This window comes from Scyliorhinus canicula, chromosome 8 (assembly GCF_902713615.1).
Source record: "Scyliorhinus canicula chromosome 8, sScyCan1.1, whole genome shotgun sequence".
In the NCBI taxonomy this organism is placed as follows: Eukaryota; Metazoa; Chordata; class Chondrichthyes; order Carcharhiniformes; family Scyliorhinidae; genus Scyliorhinus; species Scyliorhinus canicula.
In genome coordinates, this window is record NC_052153.1 from 179,896,429 (window position 1) to 179,915,198 (window position 18,770).

Consider the following 18,770-nt stretch of genomic DNA (forward strand, 5'->3'; position numbering starts at 1 on the left):
ATTGAGTCGGTTAGGATTATATTTGCTGAAGTTCAAAAGAATGAGGGGTGGATCTCATAGAAACCTGTAAAATTCTAACAGGACTAGACAGGGTAGATTCAGGAAGGATGTTATAGAATCATAGAATTTACAGGGCAGAAGGAGGCCATTCGGCCCATCGAGTCTTGGAAAGAGCACCCTACCCAAGGTCCACACCTCCACCCTATCCCCATAACCCAGTAACACCACCCAACTCTAAGGGCAATTTTGGACACTATGGGCAATTTAGCATGGCCAATCCACCTAACCCGCACATCTTTGGAATGGGGGAGGAAACCGGAGCACCGGAGAAAACCCACGCACACACGGGGAGAACGTGCAGACTCCGCACAGAAAGTGACCCAAGCCGGGAATCGAACTTGGAACCATGGAACTATGAAGCAATTGTACTGTCCACAATGCTACTGTGCTGCCCCAATATTCCCAATGATGGGATATCCAGAATCAGGCATCACAGTCTCAGGGTGCAGGGTAAACCAGAGAATGCTCTGCCTGTGGAATTCGCTACCAGAGAAAACAGTAGAGGCCACAAATTGTAAGTTTTCGAGAAGGAGTTTGATATAGCTTTTGCGGTTGAAGCAATCAAAGGATATGGGGGGGGGGGGGGGGGGGGGACACACACACTGAATGGATGGTCAACCATGATCATAATGAATGGTGGAGCTAGGGCGGCATGTGGCACAGTGGTTAGCACTGGGACTGCGGCGCTGAGGACCCAGGTTTGAATCCCGGCCCTGGGTGACTGTCCGTGTGGAGTTTGCACATTCTCCCATGTCTACGTGGGTTTCACCCCCACAACACAAAGATGTGCAGGATAGGTGGATTGGCCACGCAAAATTGCCCCTTAATTGAAAAAAAAAAATAATTGGGTACTCTAAATTTATTTTAAAAAAATAATGAATGGTGGAGCAATCTCGAAGGGCTGAATGGCCTCCTCCTGCTCCTTTTTTCTATGTTTCTGGTACCTGCTTTTGTAAAGCATTTCAGTGAGTTCAGTTGCGGTCAAGGGCAGAGAACAGCTTATTGTACCAACAATGTGCCCAGACAGTAAAACCAGACAGCCAGACAGGAGGTAGGTCGAGGGTGGTGAGATTCATAGAATCCATAGAATTTACAGTGCAGAAGGAGGCCATTCGGCCCATCAAGTCGGCACCAGCCCTTGGAAAGGGCACCTACCTAAGCCCACTCCTCCACCCTAACCCCGCAACCCAGTGACCCCCATCTACCTTTTTGGACAGTGAGGGCAATTTATCATGGCCAATCGACCTAACCTGCACATTTTTGGACTGTGGGAGGAAACCGGAGCACCCAGAGGAAACCCACACAGACACGGGGAGAATGTGCAGACTCCGCACAGACAGTGACCCAAGCTGGGAATCGAACCTGGAACCCTGGAGCTGTGAAGCAATTGTGCTAACCACTATGCTACCGTGCCGCCCTAATTGGGGAGCGGCCAACAAATTTACACAAAAACTGTGAACCCGAAAGCAGCCAAAATAACCTGATGGAGCTGGAAGCAAAGGATGCAAGACTAAAACAACAAGGATCTGCATTTACCTGGCCCTTTAATGTAATAAAATGTCCCAGAATCCTTCACAGGAGCATTATGAAGTAATATTTGGCACTCAGCTTTGTAAGAACATATTAGGCTGGGGTGAGGTGAAGTAAATGATGGGCATACACAAGGCCAGAGTTAGAAAAAGGCTGATTTCTTGGAAAGATGTGGGGCTTGAGAAGGTTAAAGAAATTGGCAGTTGCAATTTATTTTGCGCCTTTCGCAACTTCAGGATATAATAGCGTTTAACATCGTATAAATTACTTTCTGTTGTAAAATAGGAAATGAAACAGCAAATTTGCACGTAACAAGCACCTAAGGAGCTCTCACAAACAGCAGTGACCAGATAACGTTTTTTTTCTGATTATGGTGGTTGGGGCCAGAGATGGCCTGGACACCACTGAGAATTTCTCGGCTCTATTCATATAGTACTGTGCATATTTCACATTCACCTGTGGAGGAAGGCAAAGTCTCAATGGAAGATTTGCACTCTCTCAGCACTGGACAAAATTCCTACAAGAGTGTGAGTATGATTACCTAACTCACTGAAACAAGGCTGAGGAGCAATGTTGCGCATTGTAGTGAATCTGGGGAATTCTTTACCATAGAGAGCTTACAGAGCCTCGGTTGTTAACTCAATTCAAGATTGAGATAGATAGATTTTTAATCAGTAAGGGAATCAAGGGTTATGGGGAAATGGCGGGAAAGTGGAGTTGAGGTCGACCATGATCTCATTGAATGGTGGAGCAAACTCGATGGACCAAATGGCCTACATCTACTCCTCCATCTTATTGTCTTAGGGTATTGACTAATCAGAGTCAACTTGCTAACCAATCAGCATCTACTTCTCATGCAGTTTAATTTGTTGTACTTGAATATTGTTGAACCCTTTGAAATTGGGCATTCTTGCTTCTGTCCTAATAAGTGCAAGATGAAAAGCTTTGACAGCTTGTTTGCGTTTTCAGCAGTCATTTTACAACTGAGATTGATAGACTTTTGCGAGACAATGTAGTAAAAGGATATAGAGCCAAGACAAATGATTAGCCGTGATCTGTTGGAATGCTTGAACATGCTTGAGGGGCTGAATGACCTGCTCCTATTCCTGTGTGTCGTTAATTCTCTGAATCTACAGCTCTAAATTCCTCATGTAAAAGGAAGGAGGCATTTCATAGAACAGTACGGCCCTCAATGTTGTGCCGAGCCATGATCACCCTACTCAAACCCATGTATCCACCCTATACCCGTAACCCAACAACCCCCCCCCCCCCTTAACCTTACTTTTATTAGGACATTATGGGCAATTTAGCATGGCCAATCCACCTAACCCACACATCTTTGGACTGTGGGAGGAAACCGGAGCACCCAGAGGAAACCCACGCACACAGGGGGAGGACGTGCAGACTCCACACAGACAGTGACCCAGCCAGGAATCGAACCTGGGACCCTGGAGCTGTGAAGCGTTTATGCTAACCACCATGCTACCCTGCTGCCCCTTTCACTTCCTTTCACTTTGATACACATTGTTGTTTTGGCTCTTGAACACAGGGTGGTTTTCACTGAAGGACACGTTTGTTATTTGTTTTGATTTCATATATATCTTGTTCGCTACTGAATTTAGCTTTCTATTTCAAGTGTGGCTGAATGATGGACGCCCACTGCTGTGCACTTTCCAATATCAACCCTCTTGCTCTCACTGTTACCATGGAATTCCTCAGAGCCAGCTCTCGTTCCACCACTGTAGCTTCACTGGGAATGTGGCAGAAGCCCGCTTTGGTGGGAAACCGGGATTCACAGTGAAACTATGTCAGCGGAGGAGCAACAAGTTCCCAGGAAATAGGAGCAGGAGGAGGTCATTTGGCCCTTCGAGCCTGCTCCGCCATTCATTACGATCCTGGCAGATCACACAACTCAATAGCTGATCCCGCCTCTCCCCCCCCCCCCCCCCCATATCCTTTGATCATCTTCACCCCAAGTACTATATCTAACTGGTTCTTGAAAACAATGTTTTGGCCTCAACTGCTTTCTGTGGTACTGAATTCCACAAGCTCACCACTCTCTGGGTGAAGAAACTTCTCTTCATCTCATTCCTAAATAGTTTATCGCGCATCCTCAGACTGTGACCCCTGATTCTGGACTCACCCACCATCAAGAACATCCTTCCTGCAACTATCCGTCTAGTCCTGTTAGAATTTGATAGGTTTCTTTGAGACCCCCCCCCCAGCCTCATTCCTCCAAAGTCCAATGTATATAATCCTAACCAACTCAATCTCTCCTCATACGTTGATCCGGCCATCCCAGTAATCAGTCTGATAAACATTCTGTGCACTCCCTCTAGAGCAAGAACATCCTTCCTCAGATAAGGAAACCAAAACTGCACACAATACTCCAGGTGTGGCCTCACCAAGGCCCTGTATAAATGCAGCTCCTGCACTCGAATCCTCTCGCGATGAAGGCCAACATACCATTTTGACTTCTTTACTTCAAATAGATGGAAGAACTCTCAGGCGCCTTTTTTTTTTGTCTTTCTTTAAGATCAGCAGCAGGAGATGGGCTCCATAAATTCCACAAAGCTACAACAATGGAATTGGAGAAATGATAAACAAGTGGAACAAATGAAATAAGAAACCCCGAGGGCAGCACAAATAAAGATCATGTGCGATCACACTTTTTCATAAATTACTGTCCCTTTCTTTTGGTTAATGCCAACCTTGCTGATATTTTTGACACCCAGATAAAATCCATTCCCCGAGTATACAAAGATTAGAAACACGCTTTGGCAATGTTGCAGTGGGTAATAATTGAACCATGCCTTATCTAAAGACTTATCTTCAAACGCTACACGAAGCACAGATGATAGAGCCCCGGCACATTTTGAAGTTTTATCAAATTGCAAATTGTTATGCAAACTTGAATTAGGCCTGTCTGAGTTCCGCTCAGCTGCAGGCACGAAGTTCGGACCTGAACAGATTTGATAGGTTTCCAACATTGTAACTGTGACAACATATCAAGAAATACCTCGCTGGCTACGTGGCATCTTGGAACATCCTGCGGGTCTGAAAGGCACTTTCCTTCCTTTGTTGGCATGGGTGAAAATAAGGACTTCTTTCGATAGTTGCAGATTCTTCTGCAAATACTAATAAGCGTTGAAGATACTGCTGCCACATTTACATAAAATGTGCAATGGATTGCCTGTACAGGAATAATTGTTTTCTCATCTCATTCCCCATCACCTTTCTACAGTTAGTGTAAAGGTCTATTCTTCACCTTTCAGGTTGTTATATGTGATCTCAATCACGCACAAGGCGCAGATACTAAAGCAGAGTTCGATGAGAGGTATGGGCCTGGTAGAACAACATTTATGGCCTGTGACGTCACATCTCTGCCCCAAATGAAAGGTCAGTAAAATCTGTTTCACAGTTTGTACACTCAAAGGTTTATTGTCCAAGGGCATTGGACAGTCTGAAAATAACTTGTTCCTCCAGTATTGATGCGTTACTTGAAAGCAATCTCACTCTGTGCAGCATCTTCGTTGTCCAAAGGTTGCTGATCATGACTTATGCTACCATATCACTATAGCGTAAGGTGAGGAGGGCAGGTACCAGGAACTACCTCAGTATTTATAAGGATCAAAACAGCCCTTGGTGGTGTTATTCTGTACTGCATTCTGGCCATCTAGTTGACTGAGCTGATTGGAATGTATTCAAAAACTGGCAAATCAAATGCCAAAAAGTGTTAATACCACCTGACAATTAGACCGCCAAATATTTGCAAGATGCTCGCGTGAGTCTTGATTTAGAGGAGCACGCTTTTGGGAGTGAAGCATGGAAGTGGGATCAGGCAGTACAGAAGGAGGCCCTTCTGCCCACTGTGTTTCTGTCAGCCCTCTACAAGAGTTACCCAGTTATTCACACTCACCTGCTAATTCTGTATTGCTTGGCAAGTTTCTCCCTCTCTCGCACTTGTCCAGGAAACCTGAACATCTTTGGACTGTGGGAGGAAACTGGAGCACCCGCAGGAAACCCACGCACACATGGGGAGGACGTGCAGACTCCGCACAGACAGTGACCCAAGCCGGGAATCAAACCTGGGACCCTGGAGCTGTGAAGCAGTTGTGCTAACCACTATGCTACCGTGCTGCCCTGACACTGTTAAAACACCTCTATTCCTTCTTTGAGGCAAACAATCCCTGTCTCTACAGAGAACACACAACTATTTCCATTCTTGCAAATCTCCTCTGCACTTTCTTCAAGGCACTGGAAGTCTTCATTCCTAAAGTAAGTGCTGCTCAGAATTAGACATGGTAATCCAGGTGAGACCTAGCCAGTGGTTTGTGATGGTCAGTGCCCTTATAACTTTCAGCAGTTAAGTGTATAATTTGAGTTTGCATGGGATTTGTCATTAATTATGAACAAAGAGAGTCTTTTGTTGCTCTGCATGACGCACTAAATGTTTCGGCTTAATACTTCCTGCACTGTAAATATTAAAGTGCTTATTACAATATGAGATAAGGTTTCAATTGGTGTCCGCTTTTGGTCTCTGATGATTAAAAGTTCTGCACATATTTTTTTTCCTGTTTACAGTATGCATCTGAAGTATGGCTCTCACACTGTCAGCCAGCCAGTGAGACAGCGGGAAACGGCAATTTGGAGGCATTTACATGCAGAATGTCAGCCTTAACTCAGTTGGTTGCTTCTGAATCCAAAAGGCTGTGGGTTCAAGAACCACTCCAACAAATTCAGCACAAAATCTTGGCTGAAACTTGATTGAATCATACAAGACCCTGAGGGGTCTTGACAGGCTGGATGTGGAGACGATGGACAAGATCAAACGGCCACGTTGTGCCTGAAAGGCAGAGCGCCATGGCGCAACATGGCATGTCGAAGCCGCGATCTCAGAAGACCCCGACCATTGTGAGGGGGGTCACTTTTTGGTCAATCTGCATATTAGAGCGAGGCAGCTCGTCTCACTTAAATATGCATTTTCCTGAGGCACACGACGTGTGGGGATCTATCCCCTTCACCCCAGAGACCTCGGACAAGCGCCATTCAGTCCTGGTCTCCATAAACTGGGACCAGACAGCTCTCGTAGGGATTTCCCAGGGGATCGGAGGCCCCCAGGTGCTTGCCTTCCGGGTAGAGTCGCACTCTGGCACTGCTTGTGCCACCTGGGCACCTTGGCAATGCCAGCCTGGAAGTTGTCAGGTAGCACTGGCAGGGGCACTGCCAGGGTACCAAGCTGGCATTTTCTAGCCATCGGGCCGGGGGTGACCTGTGTGGCAGTTGGCGGGGCCAGGGGGGATGTTGATGGGAGGCAGGGGGCCAGGAGCCCCCTCATAGTGAGTTGGGGCTTGCTGGGGCTCAGAGGTTGCGTCGGAGGCTCCAGAGTTCGAGGTGGCAAAACTGGCGTCTTGCTCTTTCGCCGAGCAGAGCTCCTCAATGCAGAAAACGGGGCTCTGTGTGGCCCCGCCGAGGTCCCCTATCTAACCGGGGCTACTTTTCATAGCCGGGTGTTTTTCTGCATTACGAGTGCCGGGAAACATGGAGCTCCCTCGCTATCAGACTTTGTTCCCATTTAGTTAAATCGCACCCGATGCTTCCTCTTGTGGGAGAATCTAGAAATTGGGACCACTGATAAGAATTAAGAGCTCGCTCATTTAAGATGGAGATGAGGGTCTCTCAGAGAGGCCGTGAATCTCTGGAATTCACTTCCTCAAAAGACAGTAGAAGCAGAGGGCGGAAGTGTCATATTTCCTGGCAGAGTGGCACAGTGGGTGGGAAAAACAGGGTGGAAGCTGCCAGCCCCTAGGGCAGCTTCCTCCGCCGAATGATGAGGCACTGAGAGAAAATAAATTGAAGAGGCACGTCGCACAACATCACACTGGTGGAGCGGGTAAATATTGAGCCTACGCTGCCAGCAACTTAGGGTTTAGAAAGATCCGGTCGCCCTCCCTATACAAAGAATTAAAAAGAGAACACGCCCACCCACACTATGGAACTCCGCACCCCCCTTCCCCACCCCAGGTAATCACTGCATCACAACCCATCACAGAAGCACCCCACCTTGGAACTCCATTCCCCCACCCCTCGCCATGAAACACCTCCACCATGAAAGACCACCCAGGCGCTACCTCCGGCACTGCCTGGATACTGTGCCCAGCACTGTACGGGCACTAGCCCTGGCACACACCCCTGGCACTGCCACGGTGCTGCCCACGACTGCCCCCGGCACTTCAGGGCACTGCCCCAACAGACTCACTCCACCTGGGTGCTGTACCCATCTGTATGCCTCCAGCGGGTTCTGCTCGCCAGGTGCACGCCATGATGCCCTGTCGCGCTAAGGACTCTGGTTTGATCCCAGCCCCGGGTTACTGTCTGTGTGGAGTTTGCACATTTTCCTTGTGTCTGCTTGGGTCTCACCACCACAACCTAAAGATGTTCAGGGTAGGTGATTTGGCCAGGATACATTGCCCCTCAATTTGAAAAAAAAATGAATTGGGTAATACTTCAAATTTTTAAAAAAATGTATGATGCCCTGTCGTGATTCACGTTGGCGTGAATGGGACTATTAGGAGTAAAGGCCTGATAATTATGCTTAAATATATTGAGATCAGGACCCCGGCATTCAACATCAGGATATCCGTTACGTCTTTGGCGACGTAAAATGCGCTTTAGGAATCATACAGAATTCTCCGTCCCCGCCCTCCAAAAATGGGAGTGACAAATTACCCCCAGAGTCTTTGAATATTTTTAAGGAAAAGCTAGTTAGATTCTTGATTGACAAGGAGGTGAAAGGTTATCGGGTGGGCAGGAATTTGGGGTTAATGTTACAGTCAGATCAGCCGTGATCGTATTCATTGGCAGAGCAGGAGCGAGGGGCCGAGTGGCCTACTCCTGCTCCTAATTCATGTGTTCGTATATGAGAGAAACATTCAAACTTTGGAGAAACCTTTGGGACTTCAGAATGAGAGATTAAGCTGGAGAATCTAATCTCTTTTGGTTCTGAAATCAGATAGAGGTAACTTGATAGACTTGCACTGCACTGTAACTTACAGCTAGGTCAAATTAAACTGGGAACCTTGGACAAGAGAACATGGATTTCAACTTCTTGGTAGGCCGGCATTCATTCCCCATCGCTAATTTCCCCTGAGAAGGTGACGGTGAGCTGTCTTCTTGAACCAATGCAATCCATGTGGTGTAGGTACACCCACAGTGCTGTCAGGGAGTGGGTTCCAGGATTTTGACCCAGTGACAGTGAAGGAACGCCGATATATTTCCACGTCAGGGTGGTGAGTGACTTGGAGGGCAACTTGTAGGTGGTGATGTTCCCAGGTATCTGCTGCCCTCTTCTTTCTAAGTGGTAGACCTCGGAGGTTTAGAAGGTGCTGTCAGATGGTTCTCCATGAGTTGTTGCCATGCTAAGTTTAAGATTGTTATCAAGAAGCCCTTCCTCACATCAAGTAGAGGAGTTAAAAAGCAGAATGGTTTGAGGGCGTTGGACTCTTGCACTTGAGTTGCTGGTTGTGTAAACTGTGATAATTTATTTCCTCATATTAATTCAAACATGAATATTGTTCACAGGGCATCCACCACCTGTGAAATACAAATGCATAAAACCAACAAATAGATTCTCCATTTGTGAGATGTGGGGTGAAATTCTCCGTTTCTGCGGCTAAGTTCTGGCTCGAACGGGGAATCCGTGGGAAGTTCATTTCAGGAAAATCGGCGCAAACCCGCACTGATTCTGGTACCGGTGAGGGGCTAGCGTGTAGTGCCCGCAGATCGCTTGGAATGGCCGGGTCCCGGGCTGCGCATGCGCACGGCTGACGACCTGCACCAGTCGGGCCAACAACATGGCGTCCGCTGTGCGTGTAACCTAACCAGCAAACCATAACCCCACAGCCCACCCCCCGGCCACCTCCCATCAGTCCCCCCAACCCCAGAAGATTTCCCCCCTTCTTCCCCCACCCCGGCTAGCGGCACAGATCCCGGCCGAGTGTGGCGGCGCTGGACACAGTCCACAGCCGGCACGCTGGCTCAGGCCACATGTGTCCCACGCCATTGGGAACTCAGCCCGTCAGGGGCGGAGCATCATGGGTAGGCCAGCCGATGAGGCGGCAACTGCCTTGCGACTGCACACAGCACGCGTCACGATGACGCCAGTTTGGAGGGGACAGAGAATCGCAAACTGCCGTCAAATCCATATCGTCCCCTGTTCCAGCGTCAGAATCGATTCTCCGCCCAATCACCAATTACGATTTTGGCGTCGGGCAACGGAGAATCCAGCCCATGTTCTCCCGCCGGAGCTGAATTTCAGTAGTTTATGATCCCCTTGTGTCATAAAGTGGGGCATAATTCAATTTTCCATGACATTCAAATCTATGCATGGCATGGAATACGAGGAATTCCCAGGAATAAAAACCATCTGTAGCATTGATTCATTCATATACTTTCATGCTTCAGTGGTCTAAGTGATGAAACCCCAATGGTTGTAAATATTGATCACACGCATGTGCACGGCGGCCGAGTCCAGCGGCCTCGCCGTGCTCCATGGCGAACTCAGACCGTGGAGGTAGACCCACAAAGGAGACACCCCGATTGGCCGCGCACCTAACCATCAACCTCCGCACAAGCATTCCCTGGCCGCCTATAAGCCCCCCCCCCCCCCCCCCCGCCCCAGCCTCCGACGCCAGCCCCCGACCAGGGCGGCCGCGGTCTGAGTCCGCAGCCGCCACGTGAGTATCCCGACCAGCTGGAGCACATCATTAGTTCCACGCCGTTGGGACATCGGTTGGGCGGAGAATGGCTGAGTGGGCCTCTGGCAATGGCCCCAGTTAGGTCCCAGGTGGCGCGGCGCACTCCCCGAGTACACCGCTTTTCGGGGCCCGCAGAATCGGTGAACCGGCGCCAGTCCCGACTTCTTGTGGGAACATCGATTCTCCGCCCCCACGCCGGCCGCGATTTCCACGCGAAGCTGCGGAGAATACAGCCTCAGGAATTGTAAAATGGCTGAGATGACCTTAAGACAATGTGTGAAAGGACATTCACAAAACTAAAAACATCAAAGAGCAGCATTGTACTCCAAAGAATACTGGATGCTGGAAATCTGAAATCTGAAGAGAAAATCCCAGATACACTTGCGTGGCAGCATCTGTGGAGAAGCGAACCGAGTTCAGTAAAAACAGAAAATACCGGACAATCTCAGTAAGTCTGACAGCTTCTGTGGAGAGAGAAGAGAGCTAACGTTTCGAGTCTGGATGTCAACACTAGAGAGAACTGGAAATAGGGTCAGATTTATACTGTTGTGGGGGTGGGGGGTGGGGGGGGGGGGGGGGGGGGACGTGGAGCAGTGGGGTTGGATAGAGGGCCAGCGAGAGATGCAGATTGACAAAGATATCATGGACAGAAAGACAAAGGAAATGTAAATAGGTGAGATCAAGGCGAAGAGGGGTGGCTGATGGTGGCACATTAAGAGATCAGAATGTGTCAATGGCAGAACAGAGGTAATCAGTGTGTCAAAGTACAACTAGGAGCAGGGGGCAGATGGCCCAATAAGGGTGGGCTGGCAGGAGGGAGACAATGGTGAGGGGGAAATGGATCGATGGAAGTAATGAAAATAAATTCACAGAATCTACAGTGCAGAAGGAGGCCATTCGGCCCATCGAGTCTACACCGACCCTTGGATTCTCCGACCTTGATGGGCCGTACGCCGCGCGGAAACAGCAGAGTCCTGCCGGCGCCGTCCACACCTGCTAAGCTCACCTTATCCCTGTAACCCAGTAACCCCAGGACATAGCGCAATTTAGCATGGCCAATCCACCTAACCTGCACATCTTTGGACTGTGGGAGGAAACTGGAGCACCCGGAGGAAACCCACACAGACACGGGCAAAACGTGGAGACATAGGCAGTGACCCAATCTGGGAATCGAACCTGGGACCCTCGAGCTGTAAAGCACTGCGCTACCGTGCCGGCTTTGATAGCAATAAAAATAAATAATCTTTTATTTTCACAAGTAATCTTACATTAACACTGCAATGAAGTTACTTGAAAGGCCCCTAGTCGTCACATTCCAGTGCCTGTTCGGGTACACTGAGGGAGAATTCAGAATTCTCAGCTGGTACGGGAATTGAACCCACGCTGCTGGCCTTGTTCTGCATCACAAGCTAGCTGTCTGGCCCACTGAGCTAAACCAGCTCTAAATAATGATCGCTTATTGTCACAAGTAGGCTTCATTGAAGTTACTGTGAAAAGCCCCTAGTCGCCTCATTCCGGCACCTGTTCGGGGAGGCCGGTACGGGAATTGAACCCGCGCTGGTGGCCTTGTTCTGCATTACAAGCCAGCTGTTTATCTCACTGTTATGGTGAAGGTGGTATCAAACTATTTTCTATTTCTGTTTCAAGTTCCAGCATCCGCAGTAATTTTCTTTTATGAACAGAGTTAATAGTTCAGGATGATGAACTTTCACCAGTTTGGAGAATGATGACTCTGTCTCTCGTTCCACAGATGCTCCTGGGCTTACGGGAAAGTCATATAGATAGCTAAGGCAGTGGGAAGCAGGGATCAGCAGATGAAGTGAAGTGAAAGCTTACACACCTTTCATTTATGATGAAGGTTTTTTTTTACCTATCGGCTCTCTCTCTCTTTGGGTGTGATTTGGGCGTGGTGCCACTGCGCATGCACGGGTTGGCGCAGTGCCCAGTTGGCATCAGGAAGGGAGGCTGGAGCGGCGTGAACCGCTCCAGCGCCGTGCTGGGGCCAGAATCGGTAGTGCACGCGCCCATTCCGTGCCGTCGTTAAACACAACGGCGTTCACGCCGGCGCGGACACTCTGCCTCCATTTCGGAGAATCCCACCCTTTCTCTCTAGATGTTATCTGAGCAACTGGGTAGAATTCCAACATTTTCTCATTCGATGCCAGTGAACACTATAACATGACCCTGCAAACGACAAAAAAGGGTCGATTGTCACCAATGATTTTGGACAAACAGGAATCAAAATGAGTCAACCTTCTTTGGGCAATTAGGGTTGGCTTAAAAGGAAATGCTTTCACAACTGGTGCAGACGCGATGGGCTGAAGGGCCTCTTCTGCACTGCATTGTTCTGTGATTCTGGTAGACCCTGACCATCACAGCGGTCGTCTAACCAGTTATTAGAGCAGAGGTATCAAATAATCTGTTTAAAGCAGGTCAACTAAGTTAATACAAAGACAAACTTCAAAGTATTCGTATTCATTAACCTACAGTGTAATTTCAAATTCCTGAAATCTACTCATTTAGGCTTATCGGCAAGCTTTGCCCTTTTTATTCAGAAGCATTCTGATTAAAGATTTTTATTTCCTTTGCACAAAAAAAACTGTTCCCATGAGCTCGCTGACAGAAAGGAAGCAAGGGGATACAGCTGTGCTTTTGCTGGAGTTTTACCAATGCGGTAGGTAAAAAAAAAGTAAAGTTGCCATAATCCCAGATGACCAGAGGCTGCTTTCCTCTTTGAGGGGGAGAGCTGATTGGTGATATTAACCTGAGGGTTACCACAGCTCAGGCGAGGGACATGGTTGAAAAGGTGGGGCCTTGATGAACAACCTCAGCCAGGACGGGAATTGAACCCGCTCTGCTGGCCATGCTCGGCATCATAAACCAGCTGTCCAGCCAACTGAGCCGAAAAAGCTCAACCGGTATGAGAAAGAAACTGTACACAGTGCCTTTAACAACCTCAGGATCACTTATTTTACAGCCAGTAAAGTATTATCACTGTTGCAATATAAAAAACGTGGCAGCCAATTTGAGCACAGCAAGCTCTCAAAATCAAATAAATGTTCCAAAATGGCAGCACAGAATTGGATGAGAGGTCTATAAGATAATGAGGGGCATAGATAAGGTCAATATTTTTTCTCAATGGTCGGGGAGTCTAAAACTGGAGGGTATAGATTTATGGTGAGGGGGGAAAGATACAAAAGGTACAGAGGAACAATTTCTTCACACAGAGGGTAGTGAATGAGCTGCCAGAGGCAGCAGTAGAGGCCGGTACAATTTTATCTTTTAAAAAGAGGGGCAGCACGGTAGCATGGTGGTTAGCATAAATGCTTCACAGCTCCAGGGTCCCAGGTTCGATTCCCGGCTGGGTCACTGTCTGTGTGGAGTCTGCACGTCGTCCCCGTGTGTGCGTGGGTTTCCTCCGGGTGCTCCGGTTTCCTCCCACAGTCCAAAGATGTGCGGGTTAGGTGGATTGGCCATGCTAAATTGCCCGTAGTGTCCTAATAGTAAGGTTAAGGGGGGGAGTTGTTGGGTTACGGGTATAGGGTGGATACATGGGTTTGAGTAGGGTGATCATTGCTCGGCACAACATCGAGAGCCGAAGGGCCTGTTCTGTGCTGTACTGTTCTATGTTCTATGTTCTAAAAAGCATTTAGACAGTTATATCGGAAAGATGGGTATTGGGCCAAATGCGGGCAATTGGGACGAGCTGAGTGGTAAAAACTAGGCGACATGTACAAGTTGGACTGAAGGGCCTGTTTTCATGCTGTAAACCTCGAGGACTGTATAAGAGGACAGTACTTAATGTACTGCCTGAAAGATGACACCCCCCCAGAAATGCAGCACTCCTTCAGTATTGTATTGCAGTGTAAGCCTAACTTTATAGGCCAAACTCTGGAGGGGGAGTTCAACCCACAAACTTTCCTGACTCAGAAGTAAGCGCAACTGGGCCAAGGCTGACACAGTGGCAGGAACAAAAGGAGCTGGGGACAATCAGAGTTGTTGCCATGGTTTCCCTTCTGTTACTAAATTCGCAGGTGCAATTACTTGTACAAGGATGCTATTCAGAATGCCTCTGAATACAAAGGAAATTATGAAGATGTACAGCTTTCTTGTGGAGGAGATAAAGGACAATTTAATTAGTTCTGCCTTAAGGAGTAAAATGGGAGAAGGTCAGTTAAGGTGACTTAGTTTAATTAGAAGGATCAGCAGTGCCATACTGGGAAAGTAACAATCGTTGAGATGCATTTGAATTCAAAATGATGTTAGATTTGCATGAGTCATGTGTTGGCAAAAACAAGTCTGTGAATAAGATACAGCAATGACACCAGGCACCAGCCATGCAAATTGCCATTGACTTCTGCAAGACCAAAAGATGTTAAAATTAGAGGCAAGGTATTTAGGAGGGACAAACAAAGGATAGTGGATACCTGGAATTTTCTTCCCGAAAAGACTGTGGATGCTGGGACAGTCGGTGTTTTCCATACTGAGATTGTGTTGCTAGGTAAGATTGCGAGGGATATGGAGCTAAGGTGGGTACATTGAGTTGAGGGACAGGTGAGCAATGATCAAATTGAATGGCGAAGCAGGCTTAAGGGCCTGGATGAGCAACTTCCTGTGCTTCAGATACCCAGACAAGAAACCACAAGGAAATCAAGATGCTATTGATCTAGCCCTCCCAATTCCAGAAATCATTGCGATATGTACACATAAAACCAGAATTAAATTGCGGATGCATAGCAGACCACAGACCACATGCCGCAGTGATGACGTGTTTTATTAGGTTCTGAGCTTTCTGTAACCGGTTCACATTTTACAAGCAAATCTTGCAGAATGCATCACAGATTATAAATTCAGGAGGGATAGAAAATGAAACATCTGGGCTTGAAGTAAATTTTACAGATTTAATTAAATGATCTCCACAAATGGTGAAACATCAAATATCTGTTCAACCATATCATTAGACTGCATTGACTCATCCCCATTCAACTTCTGCTCGTGGAATCGGGAGGGTTTTTTTAGCCAGTCTGTTTACAATGGTTAGAACAGAGATAAAAAAAAAGGGAGAGAGCTACTTCACTTTTCCCAATCTGCATTCGATTCTTCAGAAACAGGAGTCTTTGAATATGCATGACTTTATTACTCTGAAACTGCCCAACTCAAGTCACTTTGAAATTCAAATTTGGTCCACAGGCTTTATAAACCATATTAAATAGTAATTGTATCTAAACCAAGTATATATATATAGTGTTGCAGATAGGAGGCCTACAGGCAGGGCCTTGGTTTGGTGGGAGGGGTAAAGTGGGTATCTGAGGGGGAGGACTCACGGTGCCAGCTAAGTTTGACCAATAAGGAGTTTGCACGTTCTCCCCGTGTCTGCGTGGGTTTCGCCCCCACAACCCAAAAATGTGCAGAGTAGGTGGATTGGCCGCGCTAAATTGCCCCTTAATTGGAAAAAATAATTGGCTAATCTAAATTTATAAAAAAAAAAAGTTTGACCAATAAGTTTGAAGGTGAGGCACTCCTATTCATTTCAGTTCTACAAAAGTATAATTTTGAATAAGTTTTGTGTTCCTTTTTTCTCTGACTGCAAACAATCAGGGTCGTACATATCAAAGGACCCCAATTTGGATGGTAAAGCAACCATACACCAAAATATGGGGTGGGATTCTCCGATCCTGGGCTAAGTGTTGAGGCCGTTGTTAACGCCGGAGCCTTTTACAACGGCATCATCTGGCCCCTAGGATCAGTGAGCCTGTGCCGCACAGGAGGCCAGCACGGCACCGGAGCATTTCACGCAGCTCCAGCCGGGTCTGCACATGCGCGTCACGGCCCGTGCGAATTTGCGCATGCACGTGGGTGCCTTCTCTGCGGCGGCTCCCAGGTAACATGGCGGAGCCCTACAAGGACCTGGTGCGGAGTAACATAGCCCCCCCCCCCCCCCCAGTGATAAGCTCGCCCACCGATCGGTAGGCCCCGATCGCGGGCTGGGCCACGGTGGAGGCCCCCCCCCCCCAGAGTCGTATCCCCCCTCCCCCACACCAGGACGGCTCCCCGCAGTATGAACACTGAGGTCCCGCTGGGTAGGACCACATGCGAATGACGCCGGCGGGACTCAGCCGAACTCGGCGGGCACTTGGCCCGTCGAACACAGAGAATCGCCGACCAGCACCACGCCGGCGCCATTGGCGCCGTTTCTCCATTTGCTGGAGAATCGGCGGACCGGCATTGGAGCGGCATCACGTGATTCCCCCCCCCCCCCCCCGCCATGCGCAGGGTCGGAGAATCCTGACATCTGTCGGGCCTGGGCAACAGCCGGCCCTGTTTTCAACTCCAGTTATGTTAGCAGTAAAATGAGTGGCCAACTGCCCAATGTCTGCCTCAAGGAGTCGGCACTTACCCATCGGGATAATCTAATAACAACGGCTGAAATCAATTAAGAGTTGAAAATATCTGGGAACGGAATTCTGGCCCATTTCTGTATAATTGAATAAGCAATCATTTCTTATTTTGATGCTTGTTTTGATCCGAGTTGCATTGAATAGTCATGTATTTATCGGCACTCCAAGCGCCTGGAAACTCGCGACTAAATGCACTGGCTTGGAGATTTTGTTCCCTTTTGGGAGAATCACACCCATAATATGGTGGACAGGAAATGGCTAATGTTTAAAGCGGGACCAGAACGGCTGGCCAATCGGCCTAAGGGGGGGTCTTTCTGACTCCGCCATCAGCGATCACTGTCACAGGCAGGATGGTAAATGTGAAGAGCCTTTAAACAAAGAATAATAATAATAATAACTTTTTATTGTCACAAGTATGGAGTTACTGTGAAAGGCCACATTCCAGCACCTGTTGAGGTCAGCTGGTACGGGAATTGAACCCGCGCTGCTGGCCTTGCTCTGCATCACAGACATGCTGTCCAGCTCACAGAACCAAACCATGTTAATATCTTTTGTTCCTTTAGAAGTCAATGTACAAAGAACAAAGAAAAGTACAGCACAGGAACAGGCCCTTGGGCCCTCCAAGCCTGCGGCGATGATGATGCCCTCACTAAAAACAAACTTTCTGCCCTTGCTCAATCTGAATCTCTTTATTTCCTCCCTATTCATGGACCCATCCAGATGCCTCTTAAATGTTGCTAATGTGCCTGCTTCCACCACACCCTCTGGCAGCCCGTTCCAGGCACCCACCACTCTGTATGTGAAAAACTTACCCCGCACATCTCCCTTGAACTTTCCCCCTCTCACCTTGAACCTGTGCGTTTTTGCAATTGACACTTCCACCCTTGGAAAAAGCCTCTGACCATCCACGCTGTCTGTGCCTCTCCTTATTTTGTGGAGCTCTATCAGGTCTCCCTTCAGCCTCAGTCTTTTCAGTGGAAAAGTCAGTGGCACTCCAAATTTTCTTGGCCCACCCATGACGATGCCACCGGTGTCTGTCTTCACAGGGGAAGATGCAAAAAAAACCTCAGAGGAATACTCGAGAAGCAAGTGAATAGTGTGAATGAAGAACTGCGGAATATAAATATGAGTAAAACTGTAATACTGGATAAATTAATAGGGCTGAGAGCTGACAAACCCCCCTGCAGCTGATGATCTGTACCCTAGAGTGTTGAAAGAGGGGGCTGTAGAGAGAGTGGATGCAGTGATATTCGCTCGACTATAGAACGGTTCCTGCAGACTGGAACTTAGCAAATGTCACTCCACTATTTAAGAAAGGAGGAAGGGAGAAAATAGGGAGCTACAGACCTGTTAGCCTCTTATCAGCAGTAAGTTAAGTGCTAGAATCTTTTATAAAGGACAAAGCAGCTGGATATTTATGAAATAAAAATAGGATTGGGCAATCAACATGGATTTATGAAAGGGAAATGATGATGTAACTGGCAGATGAGCTGGATTCTCTGATTTTGAGGCTATGTCCTGGCGCCGGCGTGGGAACGGTGGTGTGTTACTACCGAAGATTTGGCGCAAAATGGTCACTGATCCTCCGTTTGGCTGGGGGCCAGCAGCCGAGCAGCATAGAGCACCCAGCTCCAGCTGCTGTTATGGCCAGTGGAATTGCCAGGTCCTTGGCCGCGCATGTGTACGGCGGCGGCGTCCTGCGACTCCGCCATGCAACGTGGAAAATACTGCTCCCCATTTTGGACGGCTCACGAGCCCCGGACCACCCCCCATCAGTGCCCCCAGCCCCTGATGTTGTACCTTCTAAACTACAGTGTGTATTTAACCCGTATACGGTGGACAAATAATCACACATGTTGCTTAATACAATAATTGTTTATTAACAAGTACACAAGGTTAATATTAATCAATGACACACATATGCAAGTTGGACTCTAAACCAATACACTAAACAACCTTAACTTACCTTCCTGGTGACTGGCAAGTACAGAGCAGATATGACCTTATCTGTAACCTTGTAGTCTGG

The 18,770-nt window shown here is 48.0% G+C and overlaps 1 protein-coding gene across 1 annotated transcript in view; it reads left to right on the plus strand.

Annotated features, from left to right (window-relative positions):
- The window catches only part of LOC119970712 (15-hydroxyprostaglandin dehydrogenase [NAD(+)]-like), a 109,060-nt gene that overhangs the window by 31,722 nt on the left and 58,568 nt on the right, over positions 1-18,770 (plus strand). The window contains exon 2 of the mRNA XM_038805774.1: positions 4,866-4,989. Within this exon, the coding sequence (XP_038661702.1) occupies positions 4,866-4,989 (124 nt within the window). The remainder of the gene's footprint in view (positions 1-4,865; positions 4,990-18,770) is intronic.